The sequence below is a fragment of the Schistocerca piceifrons genome, chromosome X (genome assembly GCF_021461385.2).
Source record: "Schistocerca piceifrons isolate TAMUIC-IGC-003096 chromosome X, iqSchPice1.1, whole genome shotgun sequence".
NCBI classification, from domain to species: Eukaryota; Metazoa; Arthropoda; class Insecta; order Orthoptera; family Acrididae; genus Schistocerca; species Schistocerca piceifrons.
In genome coordinates, this window is record NC_060149.1 from 351,233,437 (window position 1) to 351,259,229 (window position 25,793).

Below are 25,793 nucleotides of genomic sequence, written 5' to 3' on the forward strand. Positions count from 1 at the left end.
ATGATCAAGACAGAATGGCAAATATGAAACAAGATTTCCAGAAACCCTTCTGCAGAATCTCTAAAAAGTATTCAGATTATCAGTCACCCAGCCTGTGTTTCTAGCATCTTAAAGGGCATTTGGAAACAAATACTGGAAAAAAAAAGAAAAGTGTAAACTTCTAGAAAATTAATTCAAAGGTCTTTTAAACTGAGAATCACCTTAAGATCAACTCCCTGTACAAAATTCATACCAGCTCCATATTCAGAATGTGTGACATTAGAAGAAATTAAGCAAATAACTGAAGAAAGGTGCCACATGAGAATATGGTATAATAGCAAAAATGTAAGAATTAAGTGGCAGTAATGTTACTCAGAAAATTCACATATCCTCACAGATACAGACACCAGATAAAAATACCAAGTGTCTGGAAAAATGACTAATCCACCACTTGCATGTAAAGGGGACAAAACATACATCAGTAACTACAGAGGACTATAAACCTGAAGCACAAACTGATCATTTAATTGAAGGAGATCAGGCAGAATTCGGGAAAGGCAGATCCTGTGCAGCACAAGTTCTCAATCTCAAAACACCTTACAAATATGCAAAGGTCGACCGTTGGTGATCACCTGTGAAAGTTTCTGATCATTAGACTCATAAAGTGTGAAACTTTCTTGTAATTGATAACAGGGTGTAGTTTTAGATTATTTTTGTTTTAGTATTTTTTGAACTTGCATAAATAAATGAAACCCATGAAGCCTTCAATAAAGCACATGACTCAATAGAGAGAAGAAACACTGATCCACATGCTAGAAGAATTCAAAGCATAAAAAAAGAAAAAAAACTAACTTGTGTATGCAAAATGTATAAATCTTTTGATATGAGAGTGGGAGTCTGATAGAGAGCTAGACTAGTCACCTTTCCTCTTACTGTTCAGTTTTGCATTGAAAAAAAGTGCTCAGGACATAAGAGGAAGTGAAGGGATTAACTGCGGGCAGACAAGACACACACACACCTACACGATTACATTGTGCCAGTTGAGTAGTACACTGTGTTGGGACTGGAGATCTCCAGCTTCATTGAGGTCAGAAGTTGTGTTGGTTGGAGTGGGTGAGGGGAGAAAGGTAGTGAGGAGTGGAACAAAGAGTTGGAGAACGTTGGCTAATGGCTTGTAGGGAGGCAGGAGGTGCATGGGCTAGGATGGTCAGGGGGAAAGGCTTCCCAAAATCTATAAAACTGACAATCCTAGATTCCCCAAAGTAGGAACTTACTATGATTCCATTGAAAGAAACTCTGCTCTTATGGATCAACCCCTCCAGCCAATTTCCCGCAGTCTATCCTCTCATATTAAATCTGTATCTCTATATGTCACTGTTGATTCCACCTCCTGTACACCAACATCCCCTATGCCAATGTCTTGTTACTATCAATCTCTATCTCTCCCAACATCCTTCCAACTGCAAACTCAACATTTCAAACCCTATACATCTAATTAGTAACATCTTCACACATAACTACTTATCCTTTGAGTGGACGATATAGAAAAAAATCGCAGTGCCAGGATGGAATCAGACCACAGCCATAGTCAGGCACAGGCTGTGTGACGATAGGCCACACTTGCCAATGCCGGGTCAGCCTGCAATGAGTATTACACCCCGATTATGACAGCAGAGTCACCACCTTGTTCCAGACTATTGAGCATGTCACACTAACACCACCATTACCATGAAATTGCCACAGAGAAGTAGTATTTAAATGCAGCTGAGCCAGCTGATCAATGGTTGAACAGTTGGACAGTTTAGTGATTCGAGCCTGTGCTGTTCAGCACCGGATGATGACATGTATACATCTACCACTGCCAAGACATGTACTACTGCCTGGCAGCCAAAGCACCAGAGTGCCAGGGCAGACCCGCACTTTGCCACTGTCCCAGGAGTACAAGGTGATGGTCCAGCCATCTCTGTCTTCACCAAGGTATTAACTGAAGACAACTATTTCCTAGTCCCTGTAGGGTGATGCAGCTGGACGTCTTCAGGGTACCTGCCACTGTTCACAGCCCCGCATCGCAGAAACTGATAAGAGGTGATCTTCCAAATCTGTCAACACAGTGCTGGCATACCAGAGGTGAAATCTCAGCACTCTGCCTCCTGAGCAGTGAGTGCACACCGCTTGCTGCACACCATCACCTGCTTCCATAGTGGTGGATACTGCAAGCGAACATCAGACTGTGCCAGAAAATAGGGCACACTCAGGAGACTCTCTAATCGGAGTAGATTAATAAAAAACTGTTATATAATCACTACTGGTTTGTCTGCACGTTCCTCACATGTCACACATGTCTCCAAAACTAGCTACAGACCCTATAACACACACTGAGGACTCTGGCACATCCTGACAAGCAAGAGCTATTTATACACCCTTTCCACATCATTAGATTACACAGGGCATGCATGAATTTTAAAGTAGACTCTGACTGTGTTTGAGAATACATTATATTTTTCATCAATAGCAAGAGCATTGTGTGCATCTTTCTAGCCCGTATTTCACAATTACGTTTTGAATTCCTCAGTTAAGAGGAAATTTTATGACTGTTTATTTATGTAATGCACTCAGATACAGCATTAAACATCAGCAATAGACAATGACAATCTGCAAAATGAATAACTATATGACTCACACTATGACTGCACAATTGCAATGTGTCTATAAAAACGTCATAGCACTGCTGTCGGTTCTCATTACACTTGATATAAATTGTACTAGGGGAGTTTAATTACAGTATATGTACTGGCAAAGACTTAAGTATTGCTTCAGAATAGCTTGCTTTAATAATGTAAATTAAAATCTCTGATTCAAATTACCTCATACTTTATAGAAGTTAAGAAATTTATTAATATATCAAGTTGCTTTATCAATTGCTCAAAATGATCAGATGGAGACCTGTACATTGTGACTATTATTATAAACCTCACTTGAATTGCTACTTCCATAGTACAAGCTCAAATTGCGAATTTAAGGGTACCAATGTTTCTATATTTGTGTTATATATTTGTGTCCCTTCATAATGTAAATGGTAATTTCATGTTTCTCTGTACCTAACCTGCATTAAATTGATACTAGATTATATACATTCATACTCAAAATTTTATTTCAGTGGTCAAATGTGGTTTAGATACACATTTTCATCTGCATGGTTCCTAGGCTGCATTGCATCTAAACATAACAGAAGTCCATTGTATTTAATTTTCTAAGTTTTTAATATTTTAGCACAATAAGTTTACTTCAACTTCCTTTTCATTTTCACATATTTCAGGCTCCTAACTCCTAGTTATACTCACTTGATTCATCACTGGTAGCCAAAATCTGAGTTTACCCTGATAACAGGTTGAACACACATTGAAAATACTGGTATGGCAAAAGCATCATGATCAGGAGCCCCATGCAGTGCTGAATCAAGCTCCTCTATCACACAACAATGATGGGATACTGGATCCAGGCTGGCACTGGACATGTCGTCTGCAAAATGCTCTGCTATTACTTGGACCACATTTGAAGGTGTTGCCTGTATACACACTTCCTTCAGTAAGGTGTACTAATGATTTCCTGAAATCCTTCTGCTGTCTGCCCATATTTATGTAATGTCAGAGAAAAGAGTGATACGATCAAAGGCCCCTTGCCAGGACCTCTTCTCGATTTCTTTAATAGTTTGACTTCCCAATGCAATGTGAAGGCTGCAATAATCTCTGCACTTGGTTGGCATTATAATGTCTGCAGGGCTCCAGAATACTTTTCACTTCACCAGGGAACATGCTGCCTTTTTAACTGATCTGTAGCCATTAGAGTGAATGAATGAGTGACCTGGCAGATTGTATTTGTTATGTGATCCACTCACTCCCAGACTCTGTCTCACTGTTGACATGCATCCACTTCTCTGTGAAGTGTCTTGTAAGCCCTGCTGAGCATCCATTCAACTGTTTCCTCAGATACACTGTTCAATCAACTAGGTGTATCCATGAACAGCAGTTTCAGAGGAATGCAAGTCGTCAACCATTTTCCACTGAGCAGTATTTTTGAGGTTCGGAAGGTATATATCTACACCTATATCCATACTCCACAAACCACTGTGGGGTGCATGGCAGTGAGTACTTCCCACTGTACCAATTGTAAGGGCTTCTTCCTGTCCCATTAACATAAGAAATGTGGGAAGAATGATTGCTGAAACATCTCTGTATGTCCTGTAATTAGTCTAATATCTTCCTTGTAATATCTGTGCAATATTACTAGATTTTTTGGGACAGTTTGCATCCATCTTTAAGCGTCTGCTGGTTCAAATTTTTTTTGCGTCTATATGACACTCTCCCATGACTCAAACAAGCCGCTGACGATTCATGCCATCCTTCTATGTATACTTTGAATATATTCTTTTAGTCCTGTTTTGTATGGGTCCCACACACTTCAGCAATATTCTAGGATGGTTTGCATGACTGCATTAAATGCGTTCGAGTCACTGCAATGGAGGAACGTCTGGGAGAGTTGTACAGTGCATCCCATGTGAGACTATTTCACTCTTCATCTATGGTGACATTTTGGATACATCCAGGGAATGTATCACTACTTTACGTGGAATGTGTAGTGGTACTTGCAAGTTGGTAGCCACGAGAAGAGTCAAGATGTGGTACAGTCCATTAAAGAAGACGGATACGCCACTTTTGCCATTCTTCCCTCAGAGGATATTCTTTCTGTGTTGGCTGCAATCCTGTCAGATTCATTACTAAGAGTTTCTTCTGAATATAACCACAGGAACAATCCTTCTATGGAGTTATTTCCCCCCAGGTGTTTCTTGAATTCTTTAATGTTCTACTGAAGTATGGAATCCACTTTATCCATGTCTCTTGTATCTTCTCTCTTCTTATTTGAAGACTATGTGATGTGTAAGACGGAAACAGAAACATCTGGTATGTCAGATTTATTACCAATTCCATGACTTTACAGACAGGTCTTCATTAATCACACTGAAAGCAAGAAGAATGTGATAGTTTCTGTTTTGAGTTCTGATCTTATATTCACTATTCATCATTTGATAGTGAAGTTGCTGAAGCTTTTTGTATACTATTTGCTGTCTGCTTTGATGATTTGGTTGAGCTTCTTCTTCTTCTTCTTCTTTTTGGGGGGGGGGGGGAGGAAGGGGGCAGGGGGGGGGGGGCACTTTCAAGAACAAGTGCTTGCACTAATGTTGTTCCTACATGCAGGGATGAATGTAACAGCTGAACTGAGATGGACTGAAAGCAATCAACTGATTTTTAAGGTGTGATATTAGTAACTTGTTATGTTCCCTATCAAATGTAGTTCATCTAACCTTCTGTACAAGTTATTTTAGTATTTTTGATGCAGGGGTGGAATGAGATGCTAAAAAATGTCATATTTAAGCCGTAAGGAGAGTTGTTCAAAATAACTATCATAAAATGCAAATTCATTATTCTGCAAGTGTGGTTTTTTTCCTTAATACTATCTTCATCATGAATAAACACAGGACCCATGGGAGATTTTATGATTATTTAAAAGCACAATTCACCACCTATTACTGTTTTTTGTTGACATCACAGTGTTATCAACTGTAGGCAGTCCAAACAGTTTGTACTGTGTTATATAATAGCCATTACTTTCATGGCAAGATAAGTACTGGGATTTTGGTGGCTGATGCACCATAATATTTGGATTTTCTAATGTGTTTGTATATCTCCATGCACTTACCGAGGTGGCTACTTTTCCTATCCAGCATGTACATTAGGTCTCACACCAATCCCATCTGAAGGACGGACTACAAATGGCAATATACTTTTTATCTTTGCCTGCATTTTTTCTTAACACAAGTCACAGAAATATTTTATTCGAGTTATAAAGTGTTCTCATTTTTCCGCATGTAACTTTTTTCTTCATGGAAAAGGAACCTCTGGTTCAATATTTTGGAACTAAATATCTATATTAGGCGTTGCGGTAAAATGGGTAATGGAATTATCAGTTCACAATTTCAAATTAATTTACCAACATCTGGAAATCTAACAGATTTTGATATAATTATTTGTCAAGACATCACCATCAACACAAATGTGAACCATGTCATACAACAAGAAACAGATATGGCAGGTTAACATAAAGTGTTGCTCTCCTCATCAATAATGCTTGAGCAAATTCATCTACATCTTCCACAAATTGACCTATGCAGCCCCTACACCACAAAAGAGTACAGTGCATAGTGGTGGATACTTTGGAACAGTATGTGCCAAATGACTGAAGTTGAATGGTAGGCTGATTCATCTGAGACGACCAAGGCCAATTTCCTGTTGCATCACTATTCTATCCAAGCTCGAATTCTGTGTCCAATGCATTCATTGCTGATAGAACATTTGTGGTGTCACCGCCAGACACCACACTTGCTAGGTGGTAGCCTTTAAATCGGCCGCGGTCCGTTAGTATACGTCGGACCCGCGTGTTGCCACTATCAGTGATTGCAGACCGAGCGCCGCCACACGGCAGGTCTAGAGAGACGTCCTAGCACTCGCCCTAGTTGTACAGCTGACTTTGCTAGCGATGGTTCACTGATAAATTACGCTCTCATTTGCCAAGACGATAGTTAGCATAGCCTTCCGCTACGTCTATTTGCTACGACCTAGCAAGGCGCCATTATCAATTGCTATTTACCTTGTGATGCATGTACCGTCAGACCGATGTTCACCAATTATGGATTAAAGTTAAGTATTCCAACAGCTACGTACTTTATTTGCTAGACTCAAATCCTTTAACTGTTCCAGACCTCACACCAGCCTGCGTGAGCTTAAACGCGTGCCTTTCGGCTTCCTCTCATAGTGACTTGGCTGTCTTGCCAAGTCACAACAACATTAACTTTTATTCTTTTAGCCATGCCATACTCTAGTCTATTCGAGTATGAAATACAAGAAAAATGCATGCCAATCCTTCCTAGTCTTACGATCACTGCATGAAATGAAAAATGTAAAACGTACAACTGTTCCACACACTGCTGCAAATATATTAAATGAACTAACAGTATTTTGTGTGAACAACATCCTTTTTCTTCCAAACAATTTCTACCCAAGTTACTAAAGAAAGTGTTTCTGTTACAAGCTTTCACAAATTTTATCAAATGGTTATGATCCTGGCAGTGCATTTCATATTCCTTCAATGCCTTTGTTGAAGTTCGAGCCCATGTCGGTAAGGACCCCAAAAAACTGTTGAATTCTTGTAAAATATATCCCACTAGGATCTCTTTTTGATTTCATCAATATGTCTACTGCACTGTCCTCGAATTTTTCAACAAATCTAAGTTTTTCATTACCATCCCTGCAAGAGAATTTCAGGCTGGGAAAAATTTCCTCACTCTACCTACAGCCCTGATGCAGATGGCAGTGATTTTAGCCTCTTTGTTTATTTAATGTAATTCCTTGTAGAGCAGTGTTCCTGTGGTAATGATAATGATAAATGAGCAGAAGCTTTCATGAGCTGTCTATGATCACAATCAGCCAATACCTGTCAGTGATGTCCCCGCATCATGAGGGGAGTGTCTTGTTAGGAAAAAAAAGGAGTGGTATGGAAGGTGTACCTACAGAACATGTGCATGAGCAGTAAACATCATTCATTTTGTTACTCATAGCTTCCATATTTAAATTATTTATCAGATCTGAGGTTATCTACATACTTTCTAAATGATCATTGTTTATGTGGTACATATACCATACCAAACCCAAAAAAGTCTTCCAGTTTACTTTGTAAATAAATCCTAAATTTTCTGAAAGAGAAAGTGCTCTCAGATCTTTTATATTTAAACATACCAATAATTTTTCATAACTATAGGACTTACTTGTTGTCTCTGGTGAGATTCAACATTTCATGCTCTATTTTCAGAAGTAACATTCTATCCTTATGATTCTTGTTCAGTGTTTCCCTTATGAACTGCTGCAAATCCACGCCAGTGCTGTCTGTATACTCGTTGCTGCTGCCTGCAACACATTATTTGAAACAATTATCATATACCTAAAACAAATAATTAATATATATATAGTTACAGTATGAAAAAAAAAACAGAACATCAATAAAAACGGTTCTGGTTGCACAATCTGTCCTGTATTATATGCAATAACCTCTCTCTGGAGGGACAAAACGCCTGAAACAGTCCATAGTGACAGAGATCTTGGATATAGTGTTCACACATACGTGGGGCGTGGAGGGGTGGTTGGCGGGGTGGGGTTGGAGGGGGGGGGGCTCAGGGAGGCGACGGTGGAGGAGGGAGGGCAGGATCGGAACTTGCGGATGATTGGCGACTGATGCAGACTCCCAGTTGTCAATCACCGTAAATAAATATAACGTATTGCACATACACAAGCAAAGAGGTCCATTACAGTTCGATTGGCGATAAACCACTGGAAACAGTAACAACCGTATAATACCTAGGAGTAACTGCATACATGTCCGTTCTACTGCACTGCAATATCATATCTTAAAAGAAAGGTTGGCGGAACTTTGGCGGTTTGAAACGGTATAGATTCCGTGAAAGCCGACTTATTCCATTGCTCGTTTCATCCTAATCAGGACGCACAAAACGTCAAACATAGTTTTCCCAACATTCAGGTTGCTCTAAGAATGTTCTTGCCACCCTTTTGGTAGCAAACAACGATGGAAAAACGTTATTTTCAAAACTGATCAAACACGGGTTTTGAAGCTCATTGTCAGAAGACAGGCTGAACGTTTTGGTATCATTCGGTACCGGTATTGAGAATCACACGCTAAGACAACTCAGTTACGAAGATGATATAAGCAGCTTCATTAGTATGAACTGTAGCCGCAAATCGGTTAGTCATTATGATCATTTGAAAGTTTCATTTTAAGGCTGATAATCTTGGAAAATATTTCGTTTGCATTAGACATAGGTAAAAGTCTAACTGCCCTTCCACTTTTTCTCTCACTATTCTTTCCAGTATACTCTCCTTTATTTTTGCTACTTAGGATATGAGTGTGATCCCTCGATAGTTATCACATACTTTCCTGTCACCCGTTTTGAAAACTGGGATTATTATTCCCTTTCCCCATTCTTCAGGTACACAGTTTTGGGCCCAAATGCATCTTATTGGTCTGTATAGCCACTGTAGCCCAACTGGTCCAGTTGCCTTTATCATCTCCACAGTAATTTCATCTATCCCAGGTGCCTTTCCAGTTTTCATTTTTCTCAGGGCTAGTTTCACTTCTAACATCGTTATGTCCTCCTCTTCTTCCAGACCCTTGCTGCACTGCCATACTTCTATTCCCTTTCCATTGTAGTTCTTCGCATTTAGTAATTTATCAGAGTACTCTTTCCACCTTTTTCTTATCTCCTCTGGTTGCATTAATAGTTCTCTGCTTTCCCCTTTCACTAACTTTTTGTATGTTTTTTCCTTCCTCATACTCTTTGTAATTTCATATATCATCCTCTTATCACTAGTAACATCTTTTTCCAACTCTCAGGTGAATTTCTGCCAGCTTTTCCTCTTTTCTTCTGCTACCATTTTTTTACACTTACTTTTACTGTCCTGTTATTTACTTTTACTTTACGCTGTTCAGTCTCTGTTCCATTCATGCCAGGCTTTCTTCTTTTCTTTTACTGCCTCCTTCATCCTTTCATTCCACCATGGTGTCTCCTTTTCCTTTACCCTTCCAGACACTCTGCCACAGGTCTTCTCAGCAGAGCTTCCAAACGCTCTCTGAACTTACCCTAATCCTCTTTTTTCCAATAGTAGATTATATTCTTCCTTGATGGCAACTGTTTTCACCAAATTCTCCAATGTACGATTTTGTTCCATTCCAGATTTCTTTTGCGTAGACACAACAGCCTAACCGCACATAAAGGAGTAATTTCTGTAATATCGAATGTTTTAAGTCTGTTTGATACGTTGCTAAAAGGCCTACGGAACAACATTATTCGTGGGACCAATGTTACCTTGGAAATATTTGTATCAGTGTTGCAACAATGCCTTTTAACTTCGCATCTCTAACCTGTAGCCAGCAAAACAGAAGGCTGTCTACACTAGAGTAGCGCTAGTTGCCACATCTGTAATCACAATGCTTCAAAATGGTTCAAATGGCTCTGAGCACTATGGGACTCAACTGCTGTGGTCATAAGTCCCCTAGAACTTAGAACTACTTAAACCTAACTAACCTAAGGACATCACACACATCCATGCCCGAGGCAGGATTCGAACCTGCGACCGTAGCGGTCGTGCGGTTCCAGACTGTAGCGCCTTTAACCGCTCGGCCACTCCGGCCGGCCAATCACAATGCTGCTGCCAGGTCTGGAATATTGTCGGCACAGCAAAGTGTGGGGGCCACACAATCGCAGTGGTACCTTGGATTACAAACGTCTGAGACCCGCACTGCGCCGTTTTTTTGCCCTCTGATTCATTTCCTGTCGTAACAGGGATGGAAAGAGCAACAACAAATACCACCAATTCCAGCTATGCGTTGTCTGTTACCCGCTGCAGCCACCTTTGAAAGGTACTCCACTAAAGTCATAGACCAGATATGGATCATCCAACACACTACTGCTACACTATGTGATCAAAAGTATACGGACACCCCCCCCCCCCCCCAAAAAAAAACAACATACGTTTTACATATTAGGTGAATTTTGCTGCCACCTTCTGCCAGGTATTCCATATTAGCGACCTCAGTAGTCATTAGACATCGTGAGAGAATGGGGCGCTCCGCAGAACTCACGGACTTTGAATGTGGTCAGGTGATTGGGTGTCACTTGTGTCATACGTCTGTACGCGAGATTTCCACACTCCTAAACATCCCTCGGTCCACTGTTTCTGATGTGATAGTGAAGTGGAAACGTGAAGGGCCACTTACATCACAAAAGCGTACAGGCTGACCTCTTCTGTTGACTGACAGAGACCGCCGACAATTGAAGAGGGTCGTAATGTGTAATAGGCAGACATCTATCCAGACCATCACACAGGAATTCCAGGCTGCATCAGGATCCACTGCAAGTACTGTGACAGTTAGACGGGAGGAGAGAAAACTTGGATTTCTGGTCGAGCGGCTGCAAACGTCGGTAAATGCCAAACGACTCCTCTCTTGATGTAAACAGCGTAAACATTGGACGATTGAACAGTGGGAAAATGTTGTATGAGTGACGAATCATCGTACATAACGTGGCGATCCGATGGCAGGGTGTTGGTATGACGAATGCCCGGCGATCGTCATCTACCAGCGTGTGTAGTGCCAACAGTAAAATTCGGGGGCGGTGGTGTTATGGTGTGGTCGTGTTTTTAATGGAGAGGGCTTGCACGCCTTGTTGTTTTGTGTGGCAATATCACAGTACAGGCCTACATTGATGTTTTAAGCACATTCTTGCTTCCGACTGTTGAAGAGCAATTCTGGGATGGGGATTACATCTTTCAACACGATCGAGCACCTATTCATAATACACGACCTGTGGCGGAGTTGTTACACGACAATAACATCCCTGTAATGGACTGACCTGCACAGAGTCCTGACCTGAATCCTATAGAACACTTTTTGGATGTTTTCGAGCGTCGACTTCGTGCCAGGACTCACCGACCGACATCGATAACTCTACTCAGTGCTGCACTCCGTGAAGAATGCCATTCCCCAAGAAACCTTCCAGCATCTGATTGAACGTATGCCTGCAAGAGTGGAAGCTGTCACCAAGGCTAAGGGTGGGCCAACACCATATTGAATTCCAGTATTACCGATGGAGGGCGCCACGAACTTGTAAGTCATTTTCAGCCAGGTGTCTGGATACTTTCGATCACATAGTGTAGATGCCACCTCCGCTAGCTGTGGGTGCGCTGACTGTGGTTAGTCCTGATGCCACCAGGAAGTGAGCTGGTGCCTACCAGCTGGGGGCTACTGACTTCAGGGCGCCTACTGGTGGTTATGGTTTCAACCTGGCCCGACTTACTTCTGAGCTGCCTCCTGTCTGCACGTGTGCACTCAACTACTGCAGGCTTGCATCTACCGGCTACTGTCGCTGCATCCTACACTTAGGTCCTTGGTTTGCCTTTGTGCTTGGGTGTTTCCTGCGCTGAGTGACACTTCTGCACCACACGGTGTGACTGATTTGTTACAGAGCTCAAGCTCGCTGCCTTTTCGCTTCGTGCCTGGGCCGGACATGGCACTACACTCGCTAATGTACTGACAACGTAACTTCGTCACTGCTGCTGCCTGTATGGTGTAACGACTTTGGGCACTGGCCGTCATGCTGAGCTAAGCACACACCACTGTCCAGGGCCAGCTTGTGTCTGTGGATGCTGACTGCAGTAAGCCGACATTTCGACTGCTCTAAAATATGCAATGACTAAATGAGTTAGTGTCTTTTCACTGTATCTATGACTTTACATTGATTACCCCCCGGGCTCTTCGTGACTGCCGCTCTGTCAAACACCTGCACCATCATTGCGACCTACAACGAAGTTATTAACATGCAAGCCATCAAGACACTCGTTACAACTAGTGTCAGAAGTGGCCACTGGATTCGAGAAGCATCGTGGGTCAACGCACACCCCATCAGCAGAGTGAGATGAGTGAAGAAGAAACTAACTTTTCGTGTTTATAGTCTCTGTGAGTGCGATGGCTGGTCATTACCTGGACTGGTGTATGTATTTTAGGATCAAATTCATAGGGTCCAGACTTGACTCAATTTGAAGGACATGTAAGGGAATAATAAGCTGATAAGCTTCCAGTGACCTGCACACCATGTAACTTATTAGGTCAAAATGCACGCTGTACAGATTCAGCGCCAATGACATGCTCCATATGTTGCACGTAGTGCTAGACAGTGTGCATGGGTCAAGATCATGAGCAGGGACTCGATAGTGTTTCGATAGTATTACAGTTAGTTGTATTTATGTTGTTTCTCTTGTTGTTTTCTTATGTATTAGACAAAGGCTTCATAATGAATAATCCAAAAACACAGGAGTTTACTACTCTGGTAGTGGTGCAGTCTTTACTGGAGCAGGTAGCTCAGTTGAGAGCAGATGATACAGAGCTACATAAGCAGTTGTATGCTGTAAGAGAAGGCATGGCCTCGTCCAGTCTGATTGTTCTCACCTTAGATTCTAGCCGATTTAATCGTTTTTCATGCAACTATGAGGGATGGCGTGCTAATGTTTATAGATAAACTGTGAAGCTGGGAGTTTGTACAGATGAACAGTTGTTGCAAATGATCAAGCTGCGCTTGACAGGAGACGCGAAAAATTATATCATCTACCATGAGGACCTATGGAATGCTCAAGCGTTTGATGAACTCAGGAAAGGTTTGACATAGCGCTATAAGAGGTAAAACAGCTACAGATACTATCGTGAAGAGTTAAATGGGATGTTACAGAAACAAAACGAATCTGTCGGGAATTTTCTAGATAGGATATAGAAGATAAGTGTGGCAACCCATCAATTGATGGATACTGACCTAGCAAATAGGATCTTTCTGGAGGAAGCGAAAGAAACGGCGTTGGACGCATTTCTAAGGTGACTGCCACATAATGTGTCAAGAAAGATACTGGCAGAATTTCCAAAGGACTTAGCTGACGTCATAGGCATAGATATGGCACTGGAGGAAACGAATATGGTAACAAGAGCCCGGAGATAGAAGAAATATCCTTTCTACTGACGTGAAGTGCTATTGGTGTGGTTTTTTGGGTACCATATGAAGAGAGTGTCTATAACCATAATGGAAGAGATGTGGTAAAGTGAGTCCCTGAGAGTGGGAATGTAGGAGTGGATGGTACAGTGGGAAAGGGTGTAATGCAAATAATCAACCATTAACCCTTAATCACAGTTGTGAGTACTTCTCATGTAACTACAGTCGTGCAGTCCCGTGGACCGCGTTCAGGAGGCAGGAAGAATACGTAAATACCGCCATCTAGCGCTACTGTTTGCATTTAGTAACACATATTTATTCTTCAGTTATACATAAATGATAACGTACGCACAAAATATTGTTTCAGTGCTGTGGAAAAGACCCATTCATATTGCACTCGAAATTCTCATGGAAATTTACGGTGATGGACACATATCGATATATTTAAGTGTGGTCCCTTACTTGAAACTTAGTAGTTGCAGGTTAATGTTGAACAGGTACCATCAGTGCTAAAATTAATGAGTATTCTTGGCAGTGAATTACATAGAAAAAATCTGCACTACTGAAAGTGGCCACATATCGCGTCACCCTACACGCACGGCGGACACACCTTCCTTGAGCATTCCAGACAAATTGGGACCTTGCACTTGCAACACAAATAGCCTGTCTTCCTCTTCTTCTTTGGTGGACAAATTGGACATGTCTTCCCTCCATCCTCAAGTAGTTTTTCCTCCTTTTCGAGGTCTTCATGGAGGCGTACCTCAGCTCCTAGAACTCGACCGATAAAAACATTTCGCTTCTCGTGGAAGGTGTTTGTTCATTATTCTTTCGCGCATTGAAGGTTGGATCAGTTATTTCGACAGAGCTTTCATGAAGTTCATCCTGGTAAGTACAGTTCTTTCTTGAATGTCTGATGAACAGTATATGCACTGATAACACTAATATCAAGAATACGGAAAAACACAGCCAGGGGTCAGCGTTGTGTACGGCGGCTTAAACAATATTTAGCACTATTTTCGTCTACAGTATCCACACCACTTCCTTGGTTATCATAGTAGAATATAATTACAGGTTTCTCACTTTGCACCTAGTTTTCTACGGAGAGATGCATGGTTGATGTAAGAACTACTGCTTTTCCTTTCTTAGGCACGTGGGTAATCAGCGTGGTGTGTTGGGTAAATGCATACAGCGTTGTTCCAAATGCATGTCCACGGGAAGGCATGAAAGATACTTTAGATGGAATATGTATTTTGAACTTACAGCGTCCTCTAAAGCTGATTAGCATTTCATCAACTGTAGCGTTATCCCAAAGACTATAGGACCTCTGCGAGTTTTCATGGAATTAATGTAGAATGATCGTTATAGCAGCTGCTGGATCAGAAATCTTATGTAACTCCCTGTCATCAGGGTTTTCAAATCTAAGGCAGTTGAGAACTACAGCGAATCTTGCTGATGACATATTGATACGGAAAATATCACAGTAAAAAAAAAAAAAAGGTTCAAATGGCTCTGAGCACTATGGGACTTAACATCTGTGGTCATCAGTCCCCTAGAACTTAGAACTACTTAAACCTAACTAACCTAAGGACAGCACACACATCCATGCCCGAGGCAGGATTCGAACCTGCAACCGTAGCAGTCGTGCGGTTCCGGACTGAGCGCCTAGAACCGCTCGGCCACCGCGGCCGGCATATCACAGTCAGTTCCATCGATACAAAAGAGCGAACGTATGTCTTCGTGCAGTGCTGCAAAATGGTTCAAGTCATACCTAGCTAACAGGAAACAAAGTGTGTCAGTACAAGGGACTAGTGAATTAAGTCATCAGTCATCATCAGAATGGGAAGAAATTACATGTGGTGTCCCACAAGGATCCATCTTAGGGCCATTGCTTTTTCTTGTGTACATTAATGATCTCTCATCAGTTACACTGTCAGAAGCAGAGTTCGTTTTGTTTGCAGATGACACAAGTATTGCAATAAATAGTATGTCGAGTGTAGTTCTAGAAAGATCTGCTAATGATATTTTCATGGATATTAATAAATGGTTTAAAGCCAACTCATTGACATTAAACTTTGAAAAGACTCACTACATGGAATTCAGAACCTTTAAGAGGTTTCCACCCAGCATATGCATAAAGTATGAAGAAGAGCAGATAGAAGAGGTTGACAGTCTTAAATTCCTGGGATTACAACTTGATAATAAATTCAGTTGGGAGGAGCACACCACAGAACTGCAGAAACGCCTTAACAAATCTGTATTTGCAATTCGAGTGTTAGCAGACATAGGCGACATAAAAATGAAAAAGCTTGCATACTCTGCCTACTTTCATTCCATAATGTCATATGGTATAATATTTTGGAGTAACTCTTCACATCAAACAAAAGTTTTCAGAGTCCAAAAGCGTGTAATACATATTATTTGTGGAGTAAATTCACGCACGTCATGTAGAAACCTCTTCAGAGAACTGGGTATACTAACCACTGCCTCACAGTATATTTACTCCTTAATGAAATTTGTCCTAAATAATATATCTCTTCTTCCAACAAACAGCTCAGTTCATACATACAATACCAGAAACAAAAATGATCTGCACAAAGACTTAAAGCACTTACTTTAGTTCAAAAAGGGGTCCACTACTCAGGAACACTCATCTTCAATGATTTGCCAGCAAACAAAAAATTTAGTTACAAATAAAGATCAATTTAAAAGGAGCCTGAAAGACTTACTAGTGGCCAACTCCTTCTACTCCACTGACGAATTTTTTAATAGAAACAAATGATGTATTGTATATATCCATAATATTGATATTGTTATTTCAGCTTAAAAAAATTGACATGTTCCACATCCACGAGGATCTCCTCAGCATGGATCTATGGAACGAAAAACTAATCTAATCGTTATTCGATTGGAATACAGCAGTGTAGATTAAAAGCCTGATGAAACTCTTCATTTCAAATATTGCATAAAGTCTGACTTCTGTTCTCTAAATATTTGTGTATTTTCTCGGAATTTTTTCAAGTTTTTCATTTGTCCACTAGCTGGACTGCTGGTAGCACTTTGGAACTCACGTGTGATTCCTTTCGCTGATTTCGAACGATTTTTTACTACCACGCCCTTCAATGATCGACAGGCCCTGTCCGTAGCCAGGCGTTGTGGCCGAGCGGTTCTAGGCGCTTCATTCCGGAACCGCGCTGCTGCTACGGTCGCAGGTTCGAATCCTGCCTCCGGCAGGTTAGTTAGGTTTAAGTAGTTGTAAGTCTAGGGGGACTGATGACCTCAGATATTAAGTCCCATAGTGCTCAGAGCCATTTGAACCATTTTGAAGCCCTGTCCGTCAGTACACGATGTCTGCTTGGCCTTTGTTTAGCTGCGGTTGTTCCTTCACAATCCATCACCAATAGTCGGCTTGGGCAGCATTAGAAGGAATGAAATTGAAAGGTATGTGCTGAGATTCGATCAGGATAGAGCCAGTGAAAAATGCCGATAGTTCCCAACCACAAGGTTGGACGAGTAGTACATCTTCGAGTAGTAAGATCTCTGACAGTTAACAGAGCTAGGTGCACGCGGTAAAAGTTTGAGTAGTGGTGAGGAGATGCGCAGAGACAGCAGACGTGATTCGAGTCGGAGCTAGATGCCTGCAGGAGGCAGCCGGGTCGTGACAGCATCACAGTGAGAACTGGCGCTACGCACATAATAAGCTATATATTGAGCGAAACTCGGCACATACCTGGGGAAACTAGAAAGAATAATTAATAAGATAAGTGTTCTTTGGTTAAATAATGTCTAAAAGCTAGATAGAAATGCCATTGTTGATGCAATAAGCGTTTTGTGAAACTTTCTCGTAAATCCATGCTATAGAAGTTATTTTTAGTTTTTCACATGTGCCTTAAAAGTTTGAACGATAAATATTTTTTAGATAAAATTAGAGTTTCATCTCACACCTTATGTCGTTCTCCGCATCCTGTGCTTGCATTGAACCAAAATGTACATTAAAGTAAAGTTCCCAGAGTAAAGCTAATAATTTCATTTATCAGAGTAAAATAATCTATATGCCATTGCACAGTTGGCAAATTATTCAGATCAGGACAGAATTTTTATTAAGTAACAAACAGGGCCAAAATGAGTAAAGTTATCTAGAATGACAATTTTATGCCATTGCACTACGGCTGAGTTGAATATATGTTTTATTATCGGCTAAACGGGAAGGAGTGCACGAGCTAAGTCCACAGACGCAGTCAGATGCAGGTTGGTGATTTTCATTTATTTTTACCACTAAACTTTCATGCAGTCAGATATGTATTTTGAGTGCTAATTTTCCAACAATATTTTCATGCAGTCAGATAAAGTTCAGTTCAGTTAAATACGCAGTCAGATGCAAGTTTTATTAAAGACTAAAGCAGTCACATGCTGTTCAGCCTAGTTTAAATAGAGAATTTTTATTAACAACACTTTCAAAATCTCCATGATGGATTTATTACTCAGATGACACGCAATGACTAGTCCACGTTGGAAGTCATTGAGCTCTTCTGACAGAACCATTTTGCTGTTACTACTTCTCTACTGACAACACAGTACTGCCCAACTCCTTTTATATTGGCGTGTACGCCTCTCGTGACATCTAGTGGTCAATTCGGCATTACACGGAGATGTCCGGCTACCGATCAGACAGTGAATATGGGTGGCTTACCTCTGGAGAGCGAGGGCGAAGAGCCGTCGTTGCTGCCCTGGCGGCGCACCTTGTGCCTGGAGGCGGGGCGCGCCACGCTCAGGCTGGCCTGCTGCGCGGGCAGGTCGGCGGCCTCCTGCTGCCCCTCCGGCGTCGCGGCGGCCGCCGATTCGCTCTCCCCCGCTGCTTCTGCCTCTACCTGAGGTTGCGGCTCCGGCTGTGCGTCCGCCTCCTCCTGCTCCTCCTCCTCCTCCTCCTCTTCTTCTTCTTCTTCTTCTCCTTCGTGCTGTGCATCAGGATCTGGAGGCGGTGACGCCTCTTCGCGGAGTGCGTGACTTCGGACCAGCAGCTTGACTTTCGAATTCGCCTGCAATCATAGGCCGTACACACAACGTAAACATACGTACAGAAATTTCATTTTTATTACGCACTGGAATTAATTTAGTAATACGTAGAGTTGTAAAACCACCGTAGGCTACTGTAGACTTTAAGACACAAAGACACACTGTCTGCGAGCGGGCATTGATTAAAGTCGGTGGGGAAAGTTGAAAATTTGTGCCAGCCCAGGATTAGGACTTGGGGGGTCTCCTACTTACTAGGCAGATGCTCTGGCCACTAAGACATCCAGATACAGTGGTCTCTGCAGCTGAAGAGACTGTCCTGGAACGCCTCCCGTTAGACCCAAATTCTCAACTTATCCAAACACTACTAATGTAGTGCCCTTGCCATTATCCTCATTACTCGCAGCATTTTGCTGATTCCCATAAGACGTGGAGCCTAGGTCTGCATCTGCACTGAATGTACCAAACTATATATATGTAGATATGCGGTATCTGTTCTTTCAGACATGACTCAGAAAACAGAAACCATATATAAGGTGAACATAAATAAAACCGACAAACTGCATAGATGGATTCCTGATTGGAAATGGAGGAAAGAACTTCGTATGAACACATATCCGGAAATGCATTGTTGCCATGGTAGATGCCGTTGACGAAAGACAGTTCCTCTGACCACGCGCAGTGTGTTCCTTGTGTGCTGCAGTCTGTGTGATTGACGCAGCGTACTGTAAGCAGGAGAATGGTCCGGTTTTCATGTCAGGAAGAAGCCGAGATGGTGTTTATGTATGGTCAAGCAGATGGAAACGATCGAGAGGCAGCACGGCTATACCAAAACAATTATCCTCTCAGACACCAACCACATCACACAACATTTCGAGCCCTTTTTGGGATTGTATGTGATCATGGGTCCTTTCAGACAGATGAACGTGCAGGACTGGGTGTGAACCGCATTTGGAGGACTGCATTCTAACGGATATTGAGGCAAATTCTAGTACGTGCTTAAGGAAAGTGGCCCACTAACACGGTGTAAGCCAAAACTACAATTACGTGTATCTTGCTTGACAACCGCTACTATCCTTAACACCTGCATTCCCATGGAGGCCACTTTGAACATCTGTTATGATGCAGATGCAATGCGCCTCTGTACTGCTGACACAGAACTTGTTGTACAGTTCCATATTTTTCTCAATAGAATTCCGGTACAAGAGAATTGATAGCGAGAGTGTTTTTACTCGGCAGAAATAAAACAGTGGGTAACAGGCAGGACAGAATGGACCAGACGGTGTTTAGTTATTCATTTTATTTCGTGTGTGCCACGTTTCCTTGCATCCTTTCCCTTGTGTGACCTGGGCTGTATGAATGAGAAACTATGTGAAGTAACAGAGGTTGTAGTATAGTATGAGTAGAGTGGTTCAGTGGTAGGATAGTACCAATCCCTAAACGCGAACAAGTTGGGCAAAGATAGTGTGCAAATCAGGTCCGAGAGGTCGCGAAGGTTAGGTTGGTGAACCACCCCCTCCACCATCTTTAGAACGAGCAACGGTTAGGCGATGTGACCGCAGGTCCACTTGTTCCACGGTAGCGGTGCTGGACAGACGTGAAGACGTAGCTCGACTTGTGGTAATATTAACAAAGGTATTAGAATGTTTCAAATCTGTTCGTTACTTAAGTCCAGATGTTGGAATCAGATAAGGGAGTTTATTTTGGTAATTTAGTCAAATTTCAGTAAGAACTTTGTGTTTGTGCCTTGGTCAGCATGCACCATGAGCCTTGCTCACGGTCGTATTATTGCTCTGTGCGTAACAGAAGTTGTCTCATGTAATGTGTTTTAATGTGATGTTTCTTTTAAAGTATTATTTTGGTGGATTTTTTTTTAATTTCTCATATGTTTTCTTTGTGTACTTGGTTTCCCGCCACGTGGTCGGTTGGAACAACCGCCACATTGGTGAAGTGCAGTTTCAGTCTGATCATGTACACAACACGGGTGAATAACTATACGGTAGTGCGTGAGTGTAAGATAGGGAAGGAATAATCTTGTGTGGCGGTATTTTTGCATTTATGTTGGCTACCGCAACTTAGCCATGTGTGTGGAATAGTATCAACGTGCTAGTCAGTAAATGTTTCTTGTGCCCACAAAACTGTTTTATTTACTTATAATGAAGTGCGTCACATAGAATACACGGTTTAAACTCTTGTATCTAGGGAAAGATCGGATGTTAACACCAATTGATGGGATAAAGACTTGCAATATTTTCCTGCCATATGACGGAACGCAGGCTTAAGCCAAAACGGCAGTCATAGTCAAGTGTACCGCTTGCTACTCCCTCTTCAGCATACGTTTTAATGAAAATTGAAATACTTAGGCGGATACCCTTCCGCCCTGACCGAATTCGCTGTTAGTGTCTTTGCTGAACTTGTTCTGCGTGACCTGTAGCATTTAAACGTAATATCAATAGAAGGAACAGGGTTAAGTATAATTGTGTGCCTGCATAAAATTCCGCTGAAGCTGCCCTCCCCTCTCCCTTTCCACAATTACTTGGAGAAAGATAATCGTGTTAACTAGAGAGAGCAATTGTGATGATGGGTAATATGGGAGGCCCCGCTATTGCATAAGAATGGACAGTAACTATTACAATAAATACACGACTGGTTGAAACTTCCTGGCAGATTAAAACTGTGTGCCAGACCGAGACTCGAACTCGGGACCTTTGCCTTTCGCGGGCAAGTGCTCTACCAACTGAGCTACCGAAGCACGACTCACGCCCGGTACTCACAGCTTTACTTCTGCCAGTACCTCGTCTCCTACCATCCAAACTTTACAGAAGCTCTCCTGCGAACCTTGCAGAACTAGCACTCCTGAAAGAAAGGATATTGCGGAGACATGGCTTAGCCACAGCCTGGGGGATGTTTCCAGAATGAGATTTTCACTTTGCAGCGGAGTGTGCGCTGATATGAAACTTCCTGGCAGATTAAAACTGTGTGCCCGACCGAGACTTACGTATTTTACCAAAACGACTGAACCATAGTTTAGATAGAGCGCAACTCTAGTAGTACAATATGCAGCTTTTCTCTTCGTAAACTAATGCATGCGTAATGTAGATTTGATTCGTAGACAGGGTAGGAATGATTACTGCAGATGTCACTCTTTTATATTTTGAAATGTATCATTCGGTAGTCAGTCTGAATGTAGTTAGTGATTATAGAAGCCGAGCTGTGTCCAAGGCATTTCCCTTAAGCCACCCATTCACAGACTGACTGGTTGGCCAAACCTCGCCCTGCCGAGCGGGTCTGCCCCGACACATTTGCCTTTGTGGTGTACGATTTTATAGCAGTTGGATCCAGAGTCTGGGTGCATAGACTCCATTGGTGTTCCACTATCTGCTAGCCCACACATCAACCTGCCACCACACACTCCATCGTTTTCCCTTCTTTTTAGGCATGTTGAAACCCGCCACGTGACTGGACACAGATAAGGGGCAGTTAGAACAGGGGTTTCGAAATAAGCTGGGACCTGAACTGTTGTGAGGCAGTGGTCAGCTGCCGTGCCATCCCGTCCATTCTGGTGGGCAGTAGGCAAGTGTCATTTGAGGGGATGAACTTTTAAGCAGACTGGGGGCCCATAGCTGGCATTCACAGGCCGACAAATCAGCCAACCCCCCCCCCCCCCCCCTTCCTCTAAACCCACTGAGTTGGTCGCCAAACTGTCTGATTATGTGTAGGCACATTGTGACTGCATGGGGGGCACTACCTGCGCCCACGCATGTGACAGCTTTCCCCACGCTGAAACAGAAGGGAAAAGGACAGAGTATGAGGTGGCAGGTAGAGGCCGATGCTAGCAGGTAGCGGTGCACCAGTGGAGCTGAAGTAGCCAGACCCTGGACTGAATGAACGGCGTGTGACGAGGGCCTCCAGTCGGGTAGACCGCTCGCCTGGTGCAAGTCTTTCGATTTGACGCCGCTTCGGCGACTTGCACGTCGATGCGGATGAAATGATGATGATTAGGGCAACACAACACCGAATCCCTGAGCGGAGAAAATCTCCGACCCAGCCGGGAATCGAACCCGGGCCCTTTGGATTGACAGTCTGTCGCACTGACCACTCAGTTACTGGGTGCGGACACCCTGGACTCAACCGCTATAAAATCGTGCACCACAAAAGTGAAAGTGTTGGGGAAGACTAGCTCAGCAGGGAGGGTTGGCCAACCAGTCGGCCTGTGAATGGGCAGCTTTATAGTGAAAATTACGTCTTCGAGGCTATGGCATTTTTCAGTGGCATATCTTGTGATTAAAAGCGACACAGAGAAGGTGGACGGGGATGACTGGACGTTCGGCTGTGAACAGTGAGTACCTCTGGCCGGGCCAGCATGATAAGATCAGTTCATTACATGGGAAATGCATAGTGCCATTGATAATGGACAATTTTGTAGTCTGCCGACGCCTTGCTGGCGCTGATATTTAGGAAGAGGCCATGTGGGGTTTTGACACGGACACCAAACTACATTCTCTTTGCTCAATGTTTGCAAACTTTAGAAACAGAGTTCCGCCATTCGTTGAAACTCTCAACTTTCTGAAGCAGCGGTATTTTTGTCAGACGTGGACTCCAATCGGCTGAGGTTGAGACAGTCCTTCAAACTGGTGTAATTTTGGTGGTATTGTGAGCGATGGTATGCCAGAAGGAAAGTTTTAGCCTCATTCACGATTTAAGACTCTCAATTCTAGATTCAAGACTGTCACTAAAATTTCAGTTTTGGGATTCGACAGTAGATATTCAAGATTCGTCGTTTGGGTTAGCGATTGGGGCTTGAAGATTAGTGTGGCTTACACGCCCGACATTTGAGATGTGCGCGACAGCCTTCTGCAGTCCATCACCTGCTGCAGCGCCAGTTCACGTTCCAGCTCCACATATTGAGTGTAAGTTCACACAGCAGTGAGGCGAGTCAGTAGCACTGACGTGGGAATAGGCACATTTCTATGCTTCATATAACTAGGGACTTATATCGATCACGTATTGTGGGTTGATACCCTGGCCAAAACTTTGCTATTTGATCGTCATGCATGTTTAACCCTTTCACTTTTCGGAATAAATGCAATCGTCGTGACCAACGTGACACCACATTTGCTATTCAATTAGGTACACAGCGATTTTATTACCACAGTTTGTCCCATTCCTCCGTGGAGTATCATTTCCTACCCAATATCGGAAGGAACTAATTTTACGGTTTCAGATTCCTTCGTGCACTCACCTCCAATTTTTGAGATAATCAGATTTGTAATTTCATGTCCAGTGTTGTTTGACATCGGTCAAACTTTGCCAATAAATCGTGATTTTAATTCAGTAGATGAATGTAACCCCTCCCTGCACCTACACTTATTTATTTAATAAGAGAACTATAGCTACATTTCATTTGTCAGGGCCACCCCCCCCCCCCCCCTGTTCTATTTCCTTGGGCATATCTCATTTCATACATCTGAATTGCAGTGGGACGATCTGAATATCAAGAGGGGATGCTCGATACAGATCACTGATTTATTAGGTACAAGTATTCCCATAGTCCCACTGGTGTCTTGCAATATTACTGAACCTGTCATACAAGGGTAAATTGGAGTTAGATGGCCAACCGTCATATTCCCATGAAGATACACCAAAAAATCGCTGCATCTAAAAGCACACCACATACATGCATTACACAAAAATATGGAAACGTCGCGATATATGCATGATTGAACATAAATTCAGATTCTAGCCAAGCTGGCAGGTTGCGCTGTAGTATTTGACCACGAACGCCACAACGGCACATTCGCAACGTCAGTCTTTGTCATAACAGTGTTCTGTGTAGTTATGAGTTCACTGTGTTGGAATTAATAAATTCGAACGTGGGAAAATAGTTGGTGCTCGTTTGGTGAAGCAAGTGAGCCCAAGTGCTTCGTGTTTCAAGAGGCACCGTATCGAAGGTTTATAATGCATACAGGGAAAATGGAAAAGCATCGTCCACCAAGTCACCCCGCGGACGAAAGTGTGTGTTTAGTGATCTTGGCGGACGGTCATTGAACAGGATTATGACGGAAAATTATTGGACGACAGCTACAAAAGTCACTACAGAACTGAATGTCGTACACGTAAACCTTATCAATGGCAAAACAACACAAAGGGAGTTCCTCAAGTTGGGAACTGCAGAGCGAACTGAAATTCCAAAACCACTCATCAGTGTTGCAATCGCCCGTAAGAGAAAAACGTGCTACCGAAGCCATAAAGCCATTGTCCCCATGGTTATTCTGAAACGTCTCAATCCTGCCAAGGGCTGTGTTAAGATTTCAGCTGGTCAGGTCCATTCTACGGTATAGTATTTGGTTCCCAATGGTGATACTGTGCCGCGCGGGATTAGCCGAGCGGTCTTGGGCGCTGCAGTCATGAACTGTGCGGCTGGTCCAGGCGGAGGTTCGAGTCCTCCCTCGGGCATGGGTGTGTGTGTTTGTCCTTAGGATAATTTAGGTTAATTAGTGTGTAAGCTTAGGGACTGATGACCTTGTGTGAATGCTCTGAAAAGCTAATCATTTGCATATCACAGCATCTTCTTCCTGTCGGTTAAATTTCGCAATTTCGCGTCTGTAGCACGTCATCTTCGTGGTGTAGCAATTTTAATGGCCAGTAGTGTAAAAGCGCAGATGTTATGTGATTAACCAATTTTTATTACTTGCGAAATGCGATTTATGTTTTGTAAGGATATAGAATATACAGCGGATTAACACTTAATGATGTGCGAAAATAAACAAAAGCAGAGTAGTCGTCAGCACCCAGTTTCTCTCTTACACATTCGTTTGTTTCTTTCCCTACCAATGCTACCAACAGTACCAGCAATCCTACCATTTGCCAGGTTTAGGTAGTTATAAAGTTCTAGAGGACTGATGACCTCAGATGTTAAGTCCCATAGTGCGCAGAGCCATTTGAACCATTCACCAGGTCACTTACGTATTTTACCAAAAAGACTGAACCATAGTTTAGATAGAGCGCAACTCTAGTAGTACAATATGCAGCTTTTCTCTTCGTAAACTAATGCATGCGTAATGTAGATTTGATTCGTAGACAGGGTAGGAATGATTACTGCAGATGTCACTCTTTTATATTTTGGAATGTATCATTCGGTAGTCAGTCTGAATGT

The 25,793-nt window shown here is 42.5% G+C and overlaps 1 protein-coding gene across 1 annotated transcript in view; it reads right to left on the bottom strand.

Moving 5' to 3' along the window:
• LOC124722882 (cAMP-regulated phosphoprotein 21) overlaps positions 1–25,793 on the bottom strand; it is a 768,630-nt gene that overhangs the window by 364,697 nt on the left and 378,140 nt on the right. Inside the window, exons 5-6 of the mRNA XM_047248019.1 lie at positions 18,318–18,663; positions 7,856–7,994 (exon numbers count right to left, since the gene is read on the bottom strand). Of these exons, the coding sequence (XP_047103975.1) occupies positions 7,856–7,994; positions 18,318–18,663 (485 nt within the window). The remainder of the gene's footprint in view (positions 1–7,855; positions 7,995–18,317; positions 18,664–25,793) is intronic.